This window comes from Varroa destructor, unplaced genomic scaffold, assembly GCF_002443255.2.
Source record: "Varroa destructor unplaced genomic scaffold, Vdes_3.0 BEIS01000007.1, whole genome shotgun sequence".
In the NCBI taxonomy this organism is placed as follows: domain Eukaryota; kingdom Metazoa; phylum Arthropoda; class Arachnida; order Mesostigmata; family Varroidae; genus Varroa; species Varroa destructor.
Genome location: NW_019211460.1, coordinates 23474853 through 23495839, shown reverse-complemented (window position 1 = coordinate 23495839; position 20987 = coordinate 23474853). Strand labels below are relative to the sequence as shown.

Below are 20987 nucleotides of genomic sequence, written 5' to 3'. Positions count from 1 at the left end.
GCCTTAACATGACTGACTTTACCATTAAAGCAAACTTTTATAGCCTTAACATGACTGACTTTACCATTAAAGCAAACTTTTATAGTTTTTTTTCTTATCGAACCTTGCTAATGCAATCAAACTAGATTGCATTGGGTTAGATAGAATTGTTCCCATAGTGTCATAGAGTAATCATTCGAAGTTACGAAGTTATGTTAAAATTGAAATATCCATATGAGCTCCAATAATTTGATTAAATCAGATATATAATCAAGAACAGTTTTGCCAATATCGTCAAAACTAAACCGAACCACTTTTATGTCGTATGTGCCATCTAAACAATAGATCCGATTATTCATAAACTGTAACGTAGATGAAGGAACTTTTGTGTAAGAATAGTGTATTTATATATACAGAATACTCACCCCAAGTGGGAACTTCTCTTTGAATTGTTTTTAAAATTGTGTCTAAACAAGGCTAAATATTTTAAGGAAATATTTTTGCATGTGCTAGAAGTGTTATTCCGGTTGGTCTTATTCTATATAATCACTATTTACCACGATTACAGTTTAGCCTAAACTACTCACTAGTCATGTTTAAAATGTTTACTCTTCAGTTCGCAAACAACATTTAAATAGGAACCGTACCTGAAGCGATATAGGTGCATATAAAGGGCGAAACGCATATTCACAGGTAGTGGGAGACTTGAGCGATAGTAATAGGTATAAAGTCGTGAAAGTGTCGATTAAATGTGCTACATACACAAAATTATAGTGGAATTCATTTTTGAGCTAATAGGAGACTAAAAGTCGCAAAATGTAAAAGTTTAAAACGATCGAAAGAGCGAAAAACATAAAGAAGACTAATTGTTTGAACTTATCTAGGTAACAGACCTAGTTGACAATCAGAATGTTCTGCTTCAAAACGGCCGTTGATTTCTGCCTTAAAAGTCCAGGGCTATAAAAATGAACTTCAAGGCCATTTCTCATTAATTCTCTAGTTTAAGATTTAAACTCTACAGAGGAAGATCTTCCGGTTTCCTTGAACACAAATCGTCAATTTTAGACAAAAAGGAAGTTTTTTAATATGGACGAGTCTTTTGAAGTCGAAGAGATTGCAATATAGTTTATTTTCGCTCAAAATACGGAAAGCACGTGTTGTTTTCCACCATAACAAATGTTTAATTGTGTTCTAGAAAATACTGGTTTCCTTTCGATGCCAAGAGCAGAGGATGAACGCATGCATGCTACAGCAAACAGCCGATCGAATTTTGGCCCACTTTAGATGTGTCAAATTGTTTGTGAAGCACTTGTGGGTCAACTAATGCTTCTATATCGTATAACCTAAATCATATAGGAGCACACGTTTCCAGCTTCTGTCGGTTCTTGCCTATTCACATTGGGGTCCAGCAGCAAATGAGCCGGAGACATCGTTGGTCTTCAACAAAGGCGTAAGGATTGGTTGAAAAACAGTAAGCTACTGACGTTTTTAATAAGCTGTTATATCAGTCCGGTATGCTTCGTCATGAAAACGCACAACCTAAAGAATAGCCAAATCCTGCAAAACATGTTTTGAATTGTGAAAATGCCATAAAACATACTCGGGGGTTGTCATTTACCTTTGTCAGATGAAGCAGGAATTTTACGAAAGATATAACCCGTTTTAAAATTTAAGTATCTTCCGGTTGAAATGTGTGATACGAACTGAGAAGCTGGCAGTGTGAAACAAAAGTCACACTTCGATTAAATCCATTGGCATGTTCTTGTTTAAAGAGTTTCATAGAAAAAAAGGCGGCATACATGTACCTTTATACAGCGGTACTACTACAGTTCTTCATTCGGGATGTCGTACAATGCTGAGGTAATGTGCAATGATGTAATACACACAGTTACCTTCAAGCTCTTACACCATTCATTAGTCATACATAATTCAATTTGGTAAACGCTTCTAGAAATTGCTACACCCCTATTGCACGGAAACCGAGAGTATGCCTGCTGTTGGCGAGGGGTCGAAGAGATCATTTCTGAATTTAATAAGTTCGGTTTAGCAAACGTTTTCCTGGCTTATTCCATTGTTAAAAATCCTTATAATGCTTTATATCAACAAAAGTAGTGACTCATATTCCAAGAATCATATTAGTTATCAAAAGGACGATGTCTGCTAGAAGCTGATAACGGATAAATTACGGGTATTTTTATTTTGTGTATATTTATTCAGCATACTTGTCTAGTCACGTCTCCGGGCAATCAAATTATTAACATGCAGCCTCCTTTTACTAAGAGATAAATGACGAACGACATATGTAAGCCATTCTCGTTAGGGTACTTCATTATACATAAAATTCAATAGCTAAGTGTTAACAGTGATTCTTAATATTGATATGTCTTTCTTATGTACAATGTATGTACTTTTTTTTAACCAATTCGATATCAGACTTCCCGAGCTACAGCGGTTACATTCCGCAGAAAAAATCCTGTTTGAGGCTTAATATTCATAGGAGGCACACGTAAGCCTTAATTCCATCATCAGAGTCGAATATTTCTTTTAGTGAATGTTGCCACGATATAGAGTACGGTCGTTTTCGAGGCAAAACACTTGCGTGACCTATCATAGCACCGGAGTTTATTCGTATAGCCGTTTCGTACTGCTACACTAAAGAAGATTGGCAATCCCTAGAGATGCTACATGTCTTTAGCTGATTCTCTTTATCGAGCGTGCCTCTGCATTCTTCATAACTCTGTTGTTGCTTACGCTTCACGACGAGTTTTTGCATAGATTATGGAAAATAGAGTCCCTGAACTGGAGACAAATTGCAATTGCCTTTCCGCAGGATACAGGTCTCAGCATACAGAGGTGTAAATGGCTTTGCTGCCTATGCGCATTTATTACTGTGCTCTCCTTGACCATGCTTTGCTTCCCTAAGTTTTCAATTCTCGATCATCGCGTGACATTCAACTGACCCCCATGTGTTGAAAGGTTCCAGCACCTTTTCATTTAGACTCCTCCTATACTCTGTTTCCTATACTCTGTTTTCACCGTTTGGTTTTAGATATCGCTTGATAAGATCAGTTAGTATGCCATATGTGGTCAGCAAGCCCTAAGATGTTCTATTCTAGATTTTCTGCGCTCTAATCGGCGATGTCTAGCGTAACACAGTCGGATCTCGAGGTTAGCTCACCTAGGAAAACAACACGTAGGACCATTCAGTAGGACCATCCGGGGTCAGTCCAGTGAATTCATCATTGATTCTAGTTCTAAATATACACTATTTTTTAGACAAAAAGGAGCCTAGAAATTCCTTCAATCATGCATTTTATCTCCGTATTCGATAATAGCACACTAATTATTAAATAATTGAATGCAACGGCAATATGGTGTTGCATATTGTATTTAACTCAAGTACGCTGTTCAGCATATACAAGAAGTTTGCAAGCAGGAAGAAATGCCCTTATACACACGTTTACGAAACCTGAAAATCTTGATTGTGATACGAACTATGCATTGATTGTGCCTTTTTAGGGAAGTCTAATATTCTTCTTTGTTAATTCCAAAACTTCAAGATGTTCTTTGTTTCTGTAGCCGAACCGGAGGATTTGCTTTCACTTGATATGGAAGGAACAACAGAAGAAGTGGAAATTAATACCCAAGGAGAACTTATAGAATATCCTTCGATGAAAGACAAATACAGCAATATTTTTTTTAATCCTGTAACAATGCCCATGAGCTAGCCAGGCGTGTGCTTATGACGAAATACCCTAAGCCACCTTAAAAATAATATCGGTACGTTCGGCAAAAACATCTAAGCTTTTTACTTTACTACGCAACGGTGAGGCTATGACCAGAACTTAATTCACGGTTATTTCCAACAATCGGTGTATAGGTTTGCCGATCGATAAGCCCGTTTCTCACCTCCACCCCTAGAAAAAGGGAGCCAAAACCTAAATAATGATTAGCTTTAATTTTGACAAAAATTAATGTTTGTGCCCTATTAGTTTTACTATATAGGTAATTAATTATTCCGTTACACTAAAATGAACTTATTGATTAAATGTGATAATCGTTTTTTTTCGTATTACGGCCATACTGAATTTCTATCAGAGGTGTACGTGTAATATTGATCAGATATTACAGGTTTATCGGGTGGAAGCATAACTTGGTCGTTGCAAAATAAAATCACGAAAGATCGACTATTTTCGTCTTCCTAGCCTACTCATGTCAGGTGAAATATGTGAAACAGGCATAATGTATGTAAGGGCTTAATTCGTAGGTATATTTTTATGCCCCTAATATGCAGTGTTCCTGTATATATAGTACACCAAACGTTACTTTTAATGAATCTCTTTCATGCTTGTTCAAGTTTTTTTCGCTATAAATATGTAATGTGCAAGCAATGGTTCAACTCTAATGAAAAGTAAACGCGGTTCGATTGTCCTCAATTAATGGTTCTACGCATATAGAGGCAAGCTCGTATTGACTTAGAAAAATCAATTAACCGTCTTCATCCGAAAAATTCTGAATATAATTGAATTTGACAGGCTTGCTGGTTGATTTATGTGTTACGCAACATGTAGATGTAATAAGTAGCAAATAACGAACAAGACAATAGTCCTGAGTAGAAGACAGATCATTCAGCACACGGGAAGAGTGACAGCGGGCTGGACGGTTTTTGGCAATTACTGAATATTATGTAGAGACGGTAAGTTTGTAGTTAAGTTGAGAATGCTTATATCTTTTTTGTAACGCCTAATTGATCCAACACTACAAGACATTATTGATAAACAATGATTTGAAAACTTTGCATTACTGCAGATATTTCCGTCCATGAGGCCTCAACTAGACTTCTCCTTTTCTTGTAGAAAGCTATCAGTAAAAGAGCTAATTATAAGTTATCAGAGAAGAACACGTTTTAGCTAATCTAGCTCAAAAATATTCGCAATTTCCGACGTGTACCATCTTCATCCAATCGTTGGTCAACCCAAATGCATAAATCTATTTTTCGGACAAGTTGTTGCCATTGCGTGGCAGCCGAGGCTTAGCTAATTCTTTTACTGTTATCGCCTTTAAATAGATTGGAGAAATAAAAAAAAACATGTTAAAATTAAACACAGATCAGAACTTACTATGGTGTCGACATAGGGGAGCACGTTTTAACACAAAATTATAACCTATTTCTTTCACCAGAAATTTATTGGAGCAAACCCAAGGTAATAAAACTGCAGACCTATATGCCTTCAGGACAGTGTTCCCTTCAAACAGGTATGAATATTAACTTCAAATATCTGTATTTTTTTAAATTTTAAGCTGCATTTCAGCTTTTTGAACTCTTCACTATAACGTGGAGAGAAGATCACTTTACAACAACAATAGCAACAACAACAACAAAGCTATTGATATCCTATAATAACACCTCCATATACTCAAATAGATATTTTAGTCCAGCTTATATTGCCTTTTACACACATGTAGGTACAGCCTGTATTTTACAAGGCTGTACCTACATGTGTTTTACAGGCTGTACCTACATGTGTTTCACAAGTTCCATATGTTTGTTTACTAATTTTCTCCAGCCTACCAGCATGCGTTAAAAACCTGTCATCCAGGTAATGATGAGAGATATCGAGTATACTGGAAGCTCATCTATTTTCGTAATCACACAACTCAGTTACGCCTCTATGTAGACAAGACTCAATAAATGGTCCGCCATTTATTTACTCCGCGTACGCCTCAATGGACACGAAAACCAAATTAATAGGCCTAATGCGGGTAGCTTAAGTGGCACCCTATCTTTCTATTCATTGTGTTTGACTATGCGCGGGATTCACAGGACAGTTTTAAAAATCTAGACACGTACTACGCCAGCTCTATCGAATTTTAGTCGGAGATTATATGTATCATTGTTTCCAACCGACGACGAAAGAAGGCGTGTGTTGCGTTTTCACGAAATCACATTCGTAAGCCAGCCCCAGACTTTTGTCACCCATCGAAGCTTTTAACAACATATCGATGTCGGTGATTTTTGGAACATTAATGTGAATATGCAACGTAAGAACCGAGTGCATCACGGAAAGTTTTTTTATTTGATGACGACTATATCCATCGTGATTAGCTATTCACAAATGATGCGGCCATTATAATACGCGTAATAGGTCTCTATATTTCGAGTTCTTGTCACTAACCGTACAAAAAGATTCATGTATTCGACTTCAATGTGATTGTACGTCTATGTCGTAGATGTGAATATCAAGTACTGATTAATGGCCCATCGTTTAATTAACTCAGGTTCTAACCATAGGTATTTTACATTGGATGTGATTCAGTTGAAGTTGTGGCGCTGATCGCAGTGGTTCAATGAATACGGCAACTGGTGGTAAAGCTCCTCAACCTCGGCCTACGTTGTATTAGCAAAAATTTACGGTACAGGCCTCGGTTAACAGTGATATGTGTATATATATATATTATGGTGAAAGCACGATAATCCATTAACCATATATCCCTAGCATACCTCAGGACGGTATCTATCCTCCGAATTCAAAAACGTCATGCGTAAATCAAATATATGGGGTACACATGAATCGATGTTATTGCATACAAGTTAATATTAATCGTGTGCGCTTTGCCCAACAGAAGCAAAGATAAGTTCGGAGCAAACCAATTTACGTCTAAGGATAATTTACAAAAAAAAAATATGCCGGTTAACAATGAGCCCAGCTTCAATGTTTTTTGTGATCCGTGCAACGTACAGGTGTTTGGTGCTTTTTGTGGAGGTTGCAGGTGTTTCTTAGATGCACAAGCTTACTTTACGAGATAAATAGGCTAAAATCAAATCCCAACTACTTTACCCTAGTTGCTTGATTTGTGTTTATCATCTATCTATGATACAGTAGGTTTCTCCTCCTTTGGAAGGAGGGAAGAGGTGCTCCACTGGGCGAAATTGTTCGGCAAATTAGGACTGGCTGTGTTCGAATGCGGTGTTGTAGAACCTTGAAGTTGCAACGTCAATGGTAGTAACTGTTCAGCTAAATGTTGCGCTCCTTGGGGTGCTTGCTGCCTGAGGGACATCCGTCTCTTTTCGTCCTCGGCCTCTTTGAGGCGTTTTTCTTTGGCACGTCGATTTTGGAACCAGATCTTTACCTGGAAATAAGACGAAAATTTGACTGCTGCTCTCGCATAGTGAGTTAAAATTACGAAGATGCTGTATTCAGTACAACGTACTGCGGGTGTCCACAGAACAGAGCAAAGGTCCCCTAACAGTAGACTCCGAACTTCTGACGCACCCTGTATGTACGTATGGCAAAGTGAATGAACGTATCAGTGTCTCGTATTGCGGATATATACCTGGGTTTCTGTCAATTTAAGTTCATTAGCAAACTCTGCTCGTTCCGCGATAGACAGGTATTGCTTGGCGCGAAACTTCCTCTCCAGCGTTAAAAGTTGTTGCGTTGTAAATGGAGTACGAGGTTTTCGGTTGGATTTGTGCCGACGAAGTTGACAACGAACAGGTCCTGTTGGACCGCCTTGGCTAAATGCCTGCAATCGCAACTGATTGAGCACAGCGCTACCTGAAAAAATGGTGATCTGTTGCTTAGTCGGGTTGCCAACTCAAGACTACGTTTATTTATCTCTTGATGCTTATTTATGGTCCTATTAGAAAGCAAATTTTCGAATATCAGGATACCCATATCTATATGTGTATTTTCCTATGCGTTCATAAAAACTGACCTCTGTTAGCGCATTTAATTTTATGTCAACAGATAAGAAGGATCTATGTATGTTAAACTTTGTCACGGATATTTTGTATATCCGAACAAATATTGTTTGAATTCTCTAAGGTATTTAAGGGAGGTTTCTGTTTCCTATGCAGGATTGACTCTTTCTTATCTCTGAGGTCATGGTTGCATTATCCAGTTTGCTCGTACCTCGCTTGTCAGATCACACGTGAATAGCGTCTGAATGTTCAATGCAAACAAGACAGATAATTCTTGATTTATTTTCAAGATTGTAGAAATTCTTCGGAAGGAAAAGACTGGAGCGTCACTAGTGATCACTTCTCTTTACGGACGTGCTTGACGCCGGTGCAGGCATTTTTATGAAATAAATTACGACACACAGTGAGACAACTTAGTAATTACTTATAATGATGGTTATACTTTTGGAAAGCTCGCAAATTTTCACTTGCAGAGGTCCTGCATGTTCCGCTGTATGTATGAGAAGGAGCATCGTTGCGTGAAACACGACATTTTTTTAATGAGTGCCGAAATGGCATTGATATCGCGAAGGGTATTGAAAACACTAGGGCTACGTTTCTCCAAAACGAATTATAAGTTGACCACTTTTTATCGTAACAAAAACATCAAGTTAACCGAGATGTAAATATAAAAAAAAAAAAAAAAAAAAACTGTACCAACGCTATAATAGTACCATAATTACAGTATAAGGTAACTTGATCTTTATTATATTGAATTTTTTGCAAAAAGTTCAGCTTTGACGAAACTGCGTTTCTGTGCATAGAGTATAATTTTTATCATACATTGTATTGATTAAAAAGTCATTTGCTTTATATAAATGGCCTAAGTGAAAACACTATTTCATCGGAGGCTATACGAACCAGTAGTTTCGGTAGCATTTGACTATTTAAAAATCGGGTTTCAGGCTCTTCGAGAACCTCAAGGACCATCTGTTATTGACGCAGGCGATATTTTTCACTAGTGAAATTGACGTTTTCGTAACCTTATATTAACTTGACATAACTTTTTTTTTGGAGAACCGTCTTCGCGCCATCGTCGTGACTTCACACTAACTTTTTTCAATTATAAATACATATTTTTCTATAATGTATTGTATAATTTCTTGTCGTTAGCATAGAAACCTAGCAACCCTAAGTATATCCGTTCCTAACTATCATTCATTAAAAGACGTTTAATCTTTTCAAGCGAGAAGATTAAGGGAAATTTAGTGTAGTTTACTTCTATTAACAATCATCTCGTAAGGATAGTGGAAAGTGCAGCTTGCCCATCACGGAAACTTTCTTTACTCTCAAAAACCAAACGATTCTGCTAGCAATTTGCCACAGCGTCTCAAGTTAATAAAGAAACATATTGTTTAAGTGAGCTTTTTTTATTCTCTGTATTAATGGTTCTTGCCTACAAAACATCCTCGGTTCGCGTCATTTATAGGGGTTTGCGTCATTTTTAAACGGAACCCCTAAGCATCTCCCTGGTGGTGAAATACGGGCGCCGCAAGAAGTTTTCATTAGTTATAAAATTTTTAAAAAATTAAAATCATTAAATTTTTTAGCAAAATTACAAAAAAAAATTATAAATTTGGCGATAAAGCTCTTTGTTCGCTATTATCTTATCTGAATTTATACATTTTTTTTTTAAATATAATGAAATTTATGCTTAAAGTATTAAAAAAATTACCATAGTTATTCGTGAAGTTTTTTTTTATGCACAGTTCAATGTGTCGATGCCGTCATTAGGTTCCAGGATGCAATTTTTTGCCTGATACTGTGTGGGTGTGCTGTGGCGAAAAGTGAAGAGCGTTTGGAAGACCCAAGAATAAATGGCGGTTAAAAGTTGCTATTAGTTAATATGAAGAATTTATATTAGAGAATCATTACAGCTGTCCTATGACGACCGCGGACACCCCTGAGAGATAACGTTTTTTTCTTGTTAAATTGAGGCTGGGTGAATTCTCGCACGGCGTGGTCAGTCTTCGTTCGAGCTGCGCAAATGGAAGGTTTTCTTTGCGATATGTTCGTCTGGTGGTTTAGATTATACTTCCAGCAATATCTACATAAGAGCCCGTTAGAACTCATGTAAGGCCTGAATTTACTTTCGAGCCTTATTCTAACCTTTATTTACGTTGTGATGAAGTCTTTCCACTAGGTTCACAAGCGCAGCATCTCGACCACAGATACTTCATCAGTTGATTAATGGCTTCGTCGGGGTGCTAACGAAATAGACAAAAAATAAAAGCTGATCAATGGACTTTTTTTTTATTGGCCAATCTTCGGCGACCAATTAACATACTGAAGGTGTATGAGCAGAGTACTGGTAATTTGATTGAATGCTGAAGATCAATTACAAGAAATGGAGTAAATAATTTTTATTACGCACTGCGCATACGGATCACCAGTGCATATAGGTGCTTGAGGTCATCTCATGGGGCTTGCCTCTAGTGTAAAGGTGACGATACATGTGCTCTCTCTAACCCATTTTATTATAAGGCTAACTAGCAGTACTGCAATTCGATTCGGAACTTAGAACTATAATCGGAGAGTACGTTCGTCAAACCGGCTGAATCGAAGAATCGTTTTCACGAACTGTATAAAAAGAAACCTCTGTCACACTGAACATTCAGTTTGACCTTTTACGAAGCAAGAGTAAGGAAGATTCGAACGGGAGTAGATCGAAACAATATGTTCAACATTATATGGCACTACATATAGACATATACAGTTATTTTGGGTGCCATTTAGCAGTACGTCGACAATCGCCAAACGGCGTCGACCGTCTCAGGTCTCCCGGCCGTGTTCGCCGATGCCGTCGGCATTCATTGCCCAATTACCATTTACAACCTTACGCTGGTTCAGTAACGTATCATCGGCGTATGTAAGTAGATATGTAGGTGTAATGGAATAGATAGTTTGGCCGCATGATCAACGGCAGTAGCAAAATCAGCAGTAGGAGTGGCCGACCAGCCTTGTCTAACAATCATTTCTATAGCGTATTTTTACAAAGTTGTCTCGCTTCCCGCCATGTCGCTTCGTTTTATTGCTGGCCCATCCCCGAAGACCTTCTTTCAACACTCCCCTTGGCCTCCCCCTGGCTTCTCTATTCCTTCGGTGTAACAGTTGTGCATTGTGGACTCTACTGTCAATCGAGTCGAACGAAGGACCGGCCGACCGATCCACGTTCCGACAGGTTGATTGGCCTCGTTATCTCGCTCTTTTAGACCAGTTATTGCTACCTTTCGATGATGATTCGGAAAACTCACCAGCGGCAAAATACGCTCGCCGCCTGGTACTGTAAGTACCGCATTATAGGTCTGTCATTATCAATAGGCGTTGCGCGTTATGAAATACTAGGAACAGTGGACTGAACTGTACTCGGATGGGCCGATGGCAACGCCGACAGCCACAAGTCCATAATAAAGCTTCTTATTTTTGCAAGTTTTTTTCACGAATCTCTCCTGTATCTGCAGGAAACGATAAGCTGGCTGGCTGGCTGGCTGGCCAGCTTACTTAACGGCGTTGTTTATAAAGGAGATGCGGGTATAGATTAGCGTGAACAGCCCTTAATTCTGTCATAAATGCATTGTAGGACAATATGGTGAAACTATTAAACTGTAGGAAAATCGAGCAGAATTGAGGATACGCCCGTTACATTGACTTTGCCCGAAAGGGACTAGAGCGAAAAGCAACGATATTCGTTAGTCTCGTATGTGTGCATGATACCTGATGAAGATTTCTAGACCGTCTGTTTACCGTAGGTGTCGGCCTTGTTGTCCTACATTATTGATTAGGCATAGTATGGAAGTTCCTATGAAAAAGCAATGAAAATAGCTACAGCTTAACGTAGTTTATCCTCATACGTTCTTGTTTTAACTAGTCAAAACAGCTAAACGTATTGTGTGTTTAGACACATATGTGTTGAGCACATTTGTACAACAGCTGATTTTTCAGATCAGTATCGAGAGCGATTGTACGATCGATTTCCTCCGTTCCTCATCTCAAGAAGATATTCTCTGCGCGTGCGCGGTATAGTTCATTAACTACAATTACAGTTTTTCCTTTATGTCAAAATTGAGTTCTGGCTCAATGGATAATTGTTTATTTCAAAGCTTCAAATTGACGCAGTTAACAGAAACAGGGCCTCAAGAAATGAGTATAATATCATAGCTAAATTAGCACACAGTAATCTATGATATCTGCACACAGAGCCAGGTGATTTCTCGTTATAAACTTATACGAGCCTGAGTATGTTTAGGCTATAATTGAACAACGTACTATTTTTATCCGATTGCCGCACTTAGACAGGCTCTCTCATGTTGAGTATGGACGCAATAATGTGGTCACATCGTGCTGAAGTCGCTTTGGAATCAATCATGTGACGGGCAAAATTATGTTAACAAGTAACTCACTCTTCCTTGATAAAGCGTGTAATAACGCTTAATAATTTTGTAGAAATCGGAGCTTGGCAGTATTTAGAAGTCGTCCACGATAAACCGATACCGCTCAGAGGTTTTTCTTTTCCCATTTAGTTTATCTATTTATTTAGTTTTCTGATTCTTATGTGTATTTGATCTGGCAAAAGTGGCTTCCTAGAATGTTTAATCTACTGCCTATACAGGGGCTTGTCTAATATTTTACAGTAGGATAGGGGTTAGCTGGCATTTTTGATTTGATTTTCGAATGATTTTTGTTTGAGAATTTCTACAGCGAGTCATCTTTTTAGTATGTGATGCCTTTATCTATTTATTTGTCTGTTCAAAAGTGCGTGACTTAATACGCAGCAGACAATGTACAGCACCGTCTGATTTATACGGATGACGGACACAGCACTGAATGATAAGTTTCATTACAATTGTTAACAGTGATCTGTTTTGATGCTATCATCATGCTAGATCAGGTTCTGAGAGTTGGCTAATTTTTGTCAACGTCTGTAGCTAAATTAGTGTCTAGGATGCCCTCTCAGCTGCTAAGTAACAGCTAAGTTGAAGTTTACTCTTCGAAATATAGGGAGGTTGAACTGTGTTTCGGCGTCACAAATCACCGTTACCTTTAGCTCAGTCGTCGAAATCTTAGAGTAACCATCTAATAATTGAGACGTGGTACTGATACAAGGAACTTCTGTGATCGGATAGTTGTTCAAAAAAGATACGTTTGCAGGAGATAGATACATTCCCGATTACGGTACACATTCAGTACCTGTGATATCAACAAATATTTGCAGTCTCTTGTTCAAGTTATTGTAACGCTCTTACCCTAGTTTACCTTTACTTTACCCTAGCTAAGCCAAATATACATTGAAGAAAAACAAGTAACTAATGCCAGCTCATAAGTCTCAGCTTCGAAAGTGTCATTTTATGTACACCTGGTTTGAACAAAAGCCGCTTAAGGTAGCACCAATCCGCAAAACGTTCTGTTGGCCTCTAGGTTGGAGCCAGTTGCTGCAACAAAGAGGTATCACGCCGTTTTTTACGTGAACGTTTCGCGAATTAGAAGGAGACTTCTTTTCTCATAGACACTTCATTAACTAATTCAGTATGTTCAAAGGATAGCGCTGAACACTGCTGATATTGGCACGAAATGGTTACTTAAGGCTGCTTGTCATAGTGTCTTCATGTGCTTGTCTAGTGCCGATTTTCCATTAATATGGACAGAAAAGGGAGCACTTGTTCTATAGGCGTTGAAATTTGCTTGCTGGTTTATAGCGCTCGGTTCGTGGTTAGCCCAAAGGATGGCTTGGATATTTGGCCTGTGAAAAACCTGGAGGGATTGCTTTGAACCCTGGAAATTGATCTAGTTATTTACTAAAGCCTACTACAATCGGTAAGAAAGTAATGCTTCCGGACCGGTAACCCGTGCATACATCATAAGTACGATATGAAACAGGCCTTTTCATACTAGCGCGCGTCAACTAAGTGTTTCGAGTCTTACGCATAAAGCTACCGTTAAGCGGATTGCTTCGTGGAAACCATTGTTTGAAATATCTGGCCTCTCACAGCGCGAAATGCGGTGACTTGTTTACCTCCGAACCCATATTACCCTAAGTTTGCTATGCAAGTGTTTTGCGTTTCATGCCTAGTACCGGCATTAGACGTTCCATTAGATGGCTGGCTCCCAGAAAGAAAACAAGATGTGTCCATGATTGGGCTCGAACCCACACTACCACCATCACATGTCTCTCAAGATTAGCAGATAAACACGCCATTACCGGCACAACTTTAATAAGCAAACACATTATCACTGCACGAATCACTTGCACGATACCTGTCAGCAGTTGACTGGCGAATGGCGAGGTAATCCAGCCCGCGCTGAGACTCTGTGTTGCCGTTGGAAGTAGTGCGGTAGCGCCGACAGACGTCACGTTCGGCATGCCACTAACCCCTGCGCACATTGTCGAAGGGAGGCCGGCCAGGGCTTGTACGTTATGCAGACCCGACACGCCTGGCAGTAATGGGTAAACATGAGTAGCTAGGAAGGGATTAGAGGTTGGAGGTGTCGGTGCAGGGCTCGGTGTACTGCTGAGATCATCACCGTCATCGTCGACATGAATCTCGGGCGAAGAGGGAGGGTGAGAATGGCCTGAGCGGGCAGACAGTGGAGAACTGGATCTTGGAGGGTCGAGGTTGTTTAGCGTGCACTCAATTGGTGATGACTCGGACTTACGGGCCAAAATAGAATCCACTGAGAAGATGCTTTTTAGCTTTCCAGATGGTCGTTCCTCGGACGATGTTTCACGTTCGGAGATTTCTTTTGGGGGTGGACTTCTAGGTGAAGGGGATTTTGAGTCCTCCTTATTCACTGTCGAACAACTTAGATCCATTATGGCCGAAACGGAACTATTCGATGTGGTCACAGTAACTTTGTGTTGCGTTTCGCAATGGAGGGTGAGAGTTTTAGCCAGATTAATTCAGACTCTCGTTAATCATATGACTCCAACCTACGTTCTGCAGTTTCATCTAAATTTAAATTGCACTTATTTCGCTCGAATGTTTCGCGTCGAGCTTGAAACTAAAACCCAGTTCACGGCACAATATCGAAATCGATGGAACCAACATTTGCATCGGCTATGGCTTGGTACACTTTAAATCATCGTTTAATATTCACTACTCCATGCGCTTCAGCACTTTGCAGGTCCAGATAGAGTGTACATGCTCACACTGTTCGATTTTGTCTGTAATCGCAGGACATTTGCTAACCTGGATCAACAAGTGTAGTTGTGTTTTTTATAAGTTACGTGACATTACTTTTTAACTCGATCGTCTGTTGCACAATTTCTCACATTAGTAGCAACCACGAAGAAGTAAAGTTAATACTAAGCGTAACTTGTCTGTTCTCCGTCCTTCCGGTACCTCAGTTCCGCAGTATCCAAACAGTTTTTTTTGTTATTGTTCCTGTGGAGAACACAGATCCTTCTCGTATTAGGCCGAGTTGTCTTCCGCTATACTTCGGCGCTTAGTTGTATCTGGCACCAGTTGTATTGGGCCAGTCGAAGGTCTATAACGTGGTTCGGTTGTTTTTCATAGGCCCGCTGCTGCCGGACCGGAGGGAACAGCGTATCTCCTCAACTGGCACCTGTGGCTGCGGCGCTAGTTAACAAGCGCGTCGACATCTTCGCGCCTGACAGAGGTGCCGCCATGGCTTGGTGGGCGGAGCTTCTGTCGAAGCTCCGCCCTCCGTGCGTCAACCCATCAACAGGCGACGTTATACCGGCGACAAAGGATGGACACTAAGGCAATTGAACGAGCGCTATCGACTTCGCGTCATGTTCCATTCGATGTCCCTAGAGGACAAACTGTATGCACAACAAATAAGTGAATATCTTCATAGAGCTCGACTTTCTTAATTGCTAATGCTGACCCGGCGTTTGTCAATAGTAGATCTATATAATTAGTACAGACTCTACGGCAACGATGAGGCTAGGCAAGAGAGCTGTACCGCTGACAACCAAGTATCTTCAAACAACACTCCTCAAGTTAATCAACGATATTATTAGATTGTTCATTAACATTTGTGCTTGTTTGATTTATGGGCAAAGCGGAATTGTGGACAACTCCGTGATACCGTGATGTCACTGCATGTCAAACTTACCCACGAAGAAGCCTAAGATTAACACAGATGTTACCGGGTTAGTATTATATATATATATATATATATATATATATATATATATATATATATATATATGATGCTGGGTAAGCAATTTAAGATAACCTAAAATAACGACAGGATTGAGCTCAGGGAGAAAGACGTGTAGACGGCGGTGTATTTAGGACTCGAGGGCCCCATACAACCAAATGTCGGAAACCAAAGACATACAAAATGATCGGAAACGCTGGCGTCGTGGCCGATAAATTCCAGAGGGGTTCCTTTTCTTCAAGCAGCTTGGCTGAAGAAAGTGTTGGCTACAATACGAGCTCATCAACGAACTGGAAATCAACTTCCAGTACCAACAGATATATTCAAGACCGACACGCATAACGTGAATGGTATCGCGGTCTTTTTTGCGGCCGCTCATCCTCATGCGGTTTGTGCTTGGATGTCGGCGTATCTTTTCGTTCATAGTTTTTCTGCTGATTGAAAAGCATAACTATTTCTGACATTTATGCGGATCGGAGCAGAAATCACACAAATGCGCGTTTTATTGTTTTTTTTTCTTTTTTGAAGACTTGCTTTCAGCAGCTGCAGTCGAAATAATTGAACAAATTATCTGGTTCAAGTGGGGAGCAACGAATAATTGTATAAGGTAATTTCATTCGTCAATCGTCAATGAGCTGGATCGAGACGCGTAATCGTCGGATCGAGGTGACAAAAGACTTCGTGCTAACAACATGAATTTGTAGGCATATACCTAGTTCCAAAAAATAAACCTTTCGAATTTTTACTCGAATTGCTCTAGATAACGAAATGAAGTGTTTTAGCTTGATTTTGAATCTAGACTGCCCCGTTTATCCTTAAGTTTGGTGGGCTAATACGTTACCATTAGCTGCATACTAAGTTAGTGCGATATGACTGACTGTTGGACAAACGTAATCTGTGCTCCCACCGCTCAGCATCACTGTTATGTACGAACTATCGCATTTATTTGTCTAGTATATTTACTATGTCAAAACAGGTTGTGATCAGCGTTTGGAACCGATTGAACTTCACAGTTTTCAGATCCTTAGCTCTCCGACGTCGATTGACCGTCAGTTGCCATACATCGGCCGATTGAAGGCAATTTTTTTGAAGGTGACGACTGCTTCATAGGCTAAAACGATAGCTAGCCTATGAAGCAGTCGTCGCCCGTGGCCATACGATGCTCGCTCAGTAAAAATTATTACAAAGCGTATAATAATAATTGCTCAACTTATATTATGATCATCGGCGACATTTTGTCGGATAGTACGTTTACGGTTAGTACTACAGTGGAGGGCGAGGTGTGTACGCCCGGAACGTGTTGAGGCTTCGTTAGGATAGAATTGTCCAGACAGGGAAGCGGTTCGTATAGGTCGCTTACGGCACTAATGAAGCTAACTCAAACTATGAGTAAAGCGATTAATTTACTTAGGCAGCTATCGTTACAAAATGAGCTGGTGATTACACTGAAACCTGCCTAATTTGGCCCTGCACTATTATAGAAATGAAGGGTTAAATTTGTTCTTGGAATTAGCGTCCTGTCGCAAAAGGACATTTTACGCTACTGGCTAAAACACGGTTCGGCTGATCTCTACCGGACTTTTTTTCTGAGGAAGAGTAAACATCGATGCGGATCTGTTGCCCTTTATGGAAGCCATGTCGCCAAGTGAGCAGACTTACGCATAGAGAAAGTTAGTGAGAGGCCAGTAAATTACCGATGCATATGGTGGCGCGAGTTGCACAAGGGCGTGCATAAAGAGCAGAGTTTGAAGAAAAATTACCGAAGTGGATTTGTACCCTCTTCTTGAATTTCTCTAATTCCTGTCTTATAAAACCCACAGCAGCTTTGATTTCCCACTTCTGCGGAAACAGTACTAATGATAAGACTCCGGCTATTAGCGCGAAGCAAATATCACGGTCAGGAAATGCCAAATAGATATAACAGCAACGATTGTGTCTAAAAGAATCAGTATGTCTGAGCTCGTTGACAGCTACCTGATCGGAGGAGAGCTATACAGACGGGTTTAGATGATATGCATATTAAAAACATATGAACGAAGAAGCAAGTAGGAGGTTACGCAGGCTATACAGAATTAGTGGGGAAGATCGAAAGTATAACCTAACCTTACCTAGGATGCAGGTTAAGTGCTATCGATCGGAAAACTAACGAATCATTTGATGCAAGCGTGTTCACGTATTTTACGAACAGATTAATTACAATTTTAATTGAGAACGCATTTCTTTCAGCATTTAGCGAGACGCGTTACTATGCGTGGGGAGACGCCTAGTTGTCAGTCTATACCAGTCAGAAATCCAGTGACTTCTCTGCGCAAGATGAGTAGCAAAGCGTATTAGAATCTGATCACGAAATATGATTGGTATGGATGTTTTAGCTCAGCATCTTCTCGTCGCTGAGATATCCTATAGCAACAAAGAGACCTGGAAAAGGAATTCTCGTCTACACATGCTAGATAGTTTAATACGAAGATTTACAAACCATATAGCAATGGGTCATCCGTTGTGCAGCCCGATTAGCTTTGATCATTGGAAGTGGGTATATAATAGATGGACGACACGGTATATTATAGTTCGGATTCAGACATAAGCTTACCTGTTCCTTCCTGTTTCGTTGGAAAGCTGGTTCTCCTGGCACTTGAGCTAATGCTATGAGATTTCTTGCTATTAGGGGGCGCCACTGTCGGAAATCGATACAAACCAATATCTGACCTTTCAAATGAAGGTCCCCAGAAAAGCATCGCTGATAGTTGGTGAAACTCTCTATTAGATCAGCTTTCTATTAAAGCTGATCTGATCCACGTGCACATAGCATTAGCTGTCGTGGTATCTGCACCCGCTGCATTAAAGCAAATCGGAGCAAAGGGGGCCAAAAGTATGAAATAAAAAAATGTCGAATTGGTTTTTTTCGATACATCTTAGATCTCTTACAAATACGCATATGTATTACTCTAAGTCGTTCTTTTAGGGCCATACATACAATCAACGTTTGGTGCTTACCGAAAGCTAGCCCTCTTTGCCAGAGAAACTCATCATACATTCCTACGTGTATACTAGATCTTGATTGCCGTCAAGCCACCCTCAGCCTCTACCAGGCTAGTTGGTACGGTATAATTTGTAGTCACTGACTCAGTCTGTCAAGCCGAGCAGCGATATCCAAGCGCTACGTGTCGAGCCGCTTCATCTATGAACGATATAGTACATTCCTATTTCCCCGTCGCCCCGGAGGGTCGTTGCTTTTTGTCATTTGGCCTGGCAATTGTTACTTTATAGTTTCTTTTCGTTCGCCATCGATAAAGTTCGGCATCTTCTCGGGCGTCTGATGGTGTATCCTCGTGGTCTTCGCTTTCGATTCTTTGCAGCGAAAGTGGGAATGATGGGTTCAAGCAATCTTTCGAGGGCCGTGTCGTTTCGGACCAAACTCGTCCAAATCTTTCGCTTATTCTGCTTTTTCAATTATGCCAGGCCCAGAGGACAATATTGGGTAGAAGCCTGGAGTTGTAGAACCATGCTCAATGACTAGCGAGGAAATCGGCTGCGCAGCCAGCGAACGCTCAAAGTGCTTGTTGAGCGACGAAGCATTCTCGTACCGTTCTGGTGCTACCGTCTCAACTGTTTGACTGACTGCAGTACAAAAACGCGGGCTTATGTCGGTTTGTATGCGTGTGTAAGAGTCTTCGATGCCTATACGAGCCAACAGTTTGCGCATCTCTGCCTGTTCCCTGTCGGGCATGTTAAGGCGGTCCTACTGGTGCAGCCTCCACAACTACGGGCTTAGGTTGGAGGGCGGTGTTCTAGCTCTGCTTAGATCTAGAAAGTTGGCCTTAGCCTAAACAAGCTATTCTGGCACCCTCCGATGAGGGTTACCCTTAATGCGAGTAACAGACAACTCGCGATTAGATTGTGACTCGGATGCCGACGGAAAGAACAAATCATGAACTCATGAGTTACTCCTGTGAGCGGGATGCCGTCACCGTTTCTCCTTCTTATAAGTGGGGTCTGCTGCGGCGCCTCAATCGGGTCCATATTATTAGCTGCCCACTATCGTGGTAGCGCTTCGTATCCTAATATATCCGCTTGTTCTTTCCAGCCTTTAGAAAAGCCATGCCACAGCATGTGACTTCGCAGGTAGGTGTGGTATAGCCATATGTGAGACTATTTTTAGGTCTGCTCAATTTGATAGAAAACGGTAAATAACGTTAGTGCACTGGTGCCAATAGTCTAGCGGTATGGTAAACTTTGAATAAGTATCTAGCCCCGTTCTTCACTGTAGTTTATCAGTGCCGAAGGTTATGATTGGTAATGTTGGGCATTGGAAAAATTGAATGTAGGCTATGCTGAATCCTAAGACAAATAAGCAAAAATAAAGCTGCCGTTAAAAATTATGTCATTTGATGTGATTGATTAGGACTTCAGGGCATTCTTACTCGTAAATCGTTTGTCATTTGCTTGTTGTATAGCGTACACCGATGGTGGGCTTAAACTAGAGATCCCTAGGTCTATCGCTGCTTGTTTCTTTAGCTATAGGCATTCCCGACATACATATGTATTTGAAGCAAGAGAGCCTAGAGAGAGCTAGGTTAGGCTTAATTGCTTTTCAAAGAGACACAGTTGTTTAGTTAACAAGATCAAGTCGAAAGTTACAGGTTGAATGATGCTAGGGCCCAAGTGTTCTTGATTGGCCTTTTATACAGACATCAACCTATAGAAAAAAATTAGGCTAAAAACTAGGGCTCTCGCAAGGCACCTAAATATGTTTTTGGAGACTTAGCAACGTCGTCGACTTGACAAGTTAAATTTCAGGCATGTAGGAGTGGAATGAGCCTCTTCTGTGATACGAGTTTCATTCGCTGTCATTCGTTAGATTGCTATGGCAGGAGCTTTCTGGAAGAACGAAGTTCTTGATCGAAAATACGGAAGTCAAAAAGAATAGATATTAGCAAACGGGAGTTGAAGATAATTGTTTTGTCATGTTTATCTTTGTTCGAAAACTTCCTGTGAAACTTACTCGACAGGTGTAAGTTCTGATATTTCTGAAGACAGTACTACCGCAGTTTTTAATCAGAAGCTACATCAACTTACCAACATAATAAGCTGATAGCGAGTAAAACGAAAGGGTAGAAAAAGTATCTTTCAAAATCTATCT

The 20987-nt window shown here is 40.2% G+C and overlaps 1 protein-coding gene across 1 annotated transcript; it reads right to left on the bottom strand.

Moving 5' to 3' along the window:
- Positions 1-6425: 6425 nt before the first annotated feature.
- Positions 6426-15306, bottom strand: LOC111254781 (uncharacterized). The gene is made up of 3 exons (XM_022815988.2): positions 13976-15306; positions 7315-7538; positions 6426-7110 (listed from the first exon to the last, which is right to left on the bottom strand). Exons 1-3 carry the CDS (start codon positions 14529-14531, stop codon positions 6850-6852), a joined length of 1041 nt encoding a protein of 346 aa, XP_022671723.1. The 5' UTR covers positions 14532-15306; the 3' UTR covers positions 6426-6849.
- Between the last annotated feature and the right edge of the window lie 5681 nt (positions 15307-20987).

Coding starts and splice junctions, on each gene's coding strand:
- LOC111254781 (XM_022815988.2), bottom strand. CDS start 14,531: ATGGATCTAAGTTGTTCGACAGTGAATAAGGAGGACTCAAAATCCCCT. Junction 7,539..13,975: donor CGCCAGTCAACTGCTGACAG/GTATCGTGCAAG, acceptor CCATTTTTTCAG/GTAGCGCTGTGCTCAATCAG. Junction 7,111..7,314: donor TTAAATTGACAGAAACCCAG/GTATATATCCGC, acceptor TCTTATTTCCAG/GTAAAGATCTGGTTCCAAAA.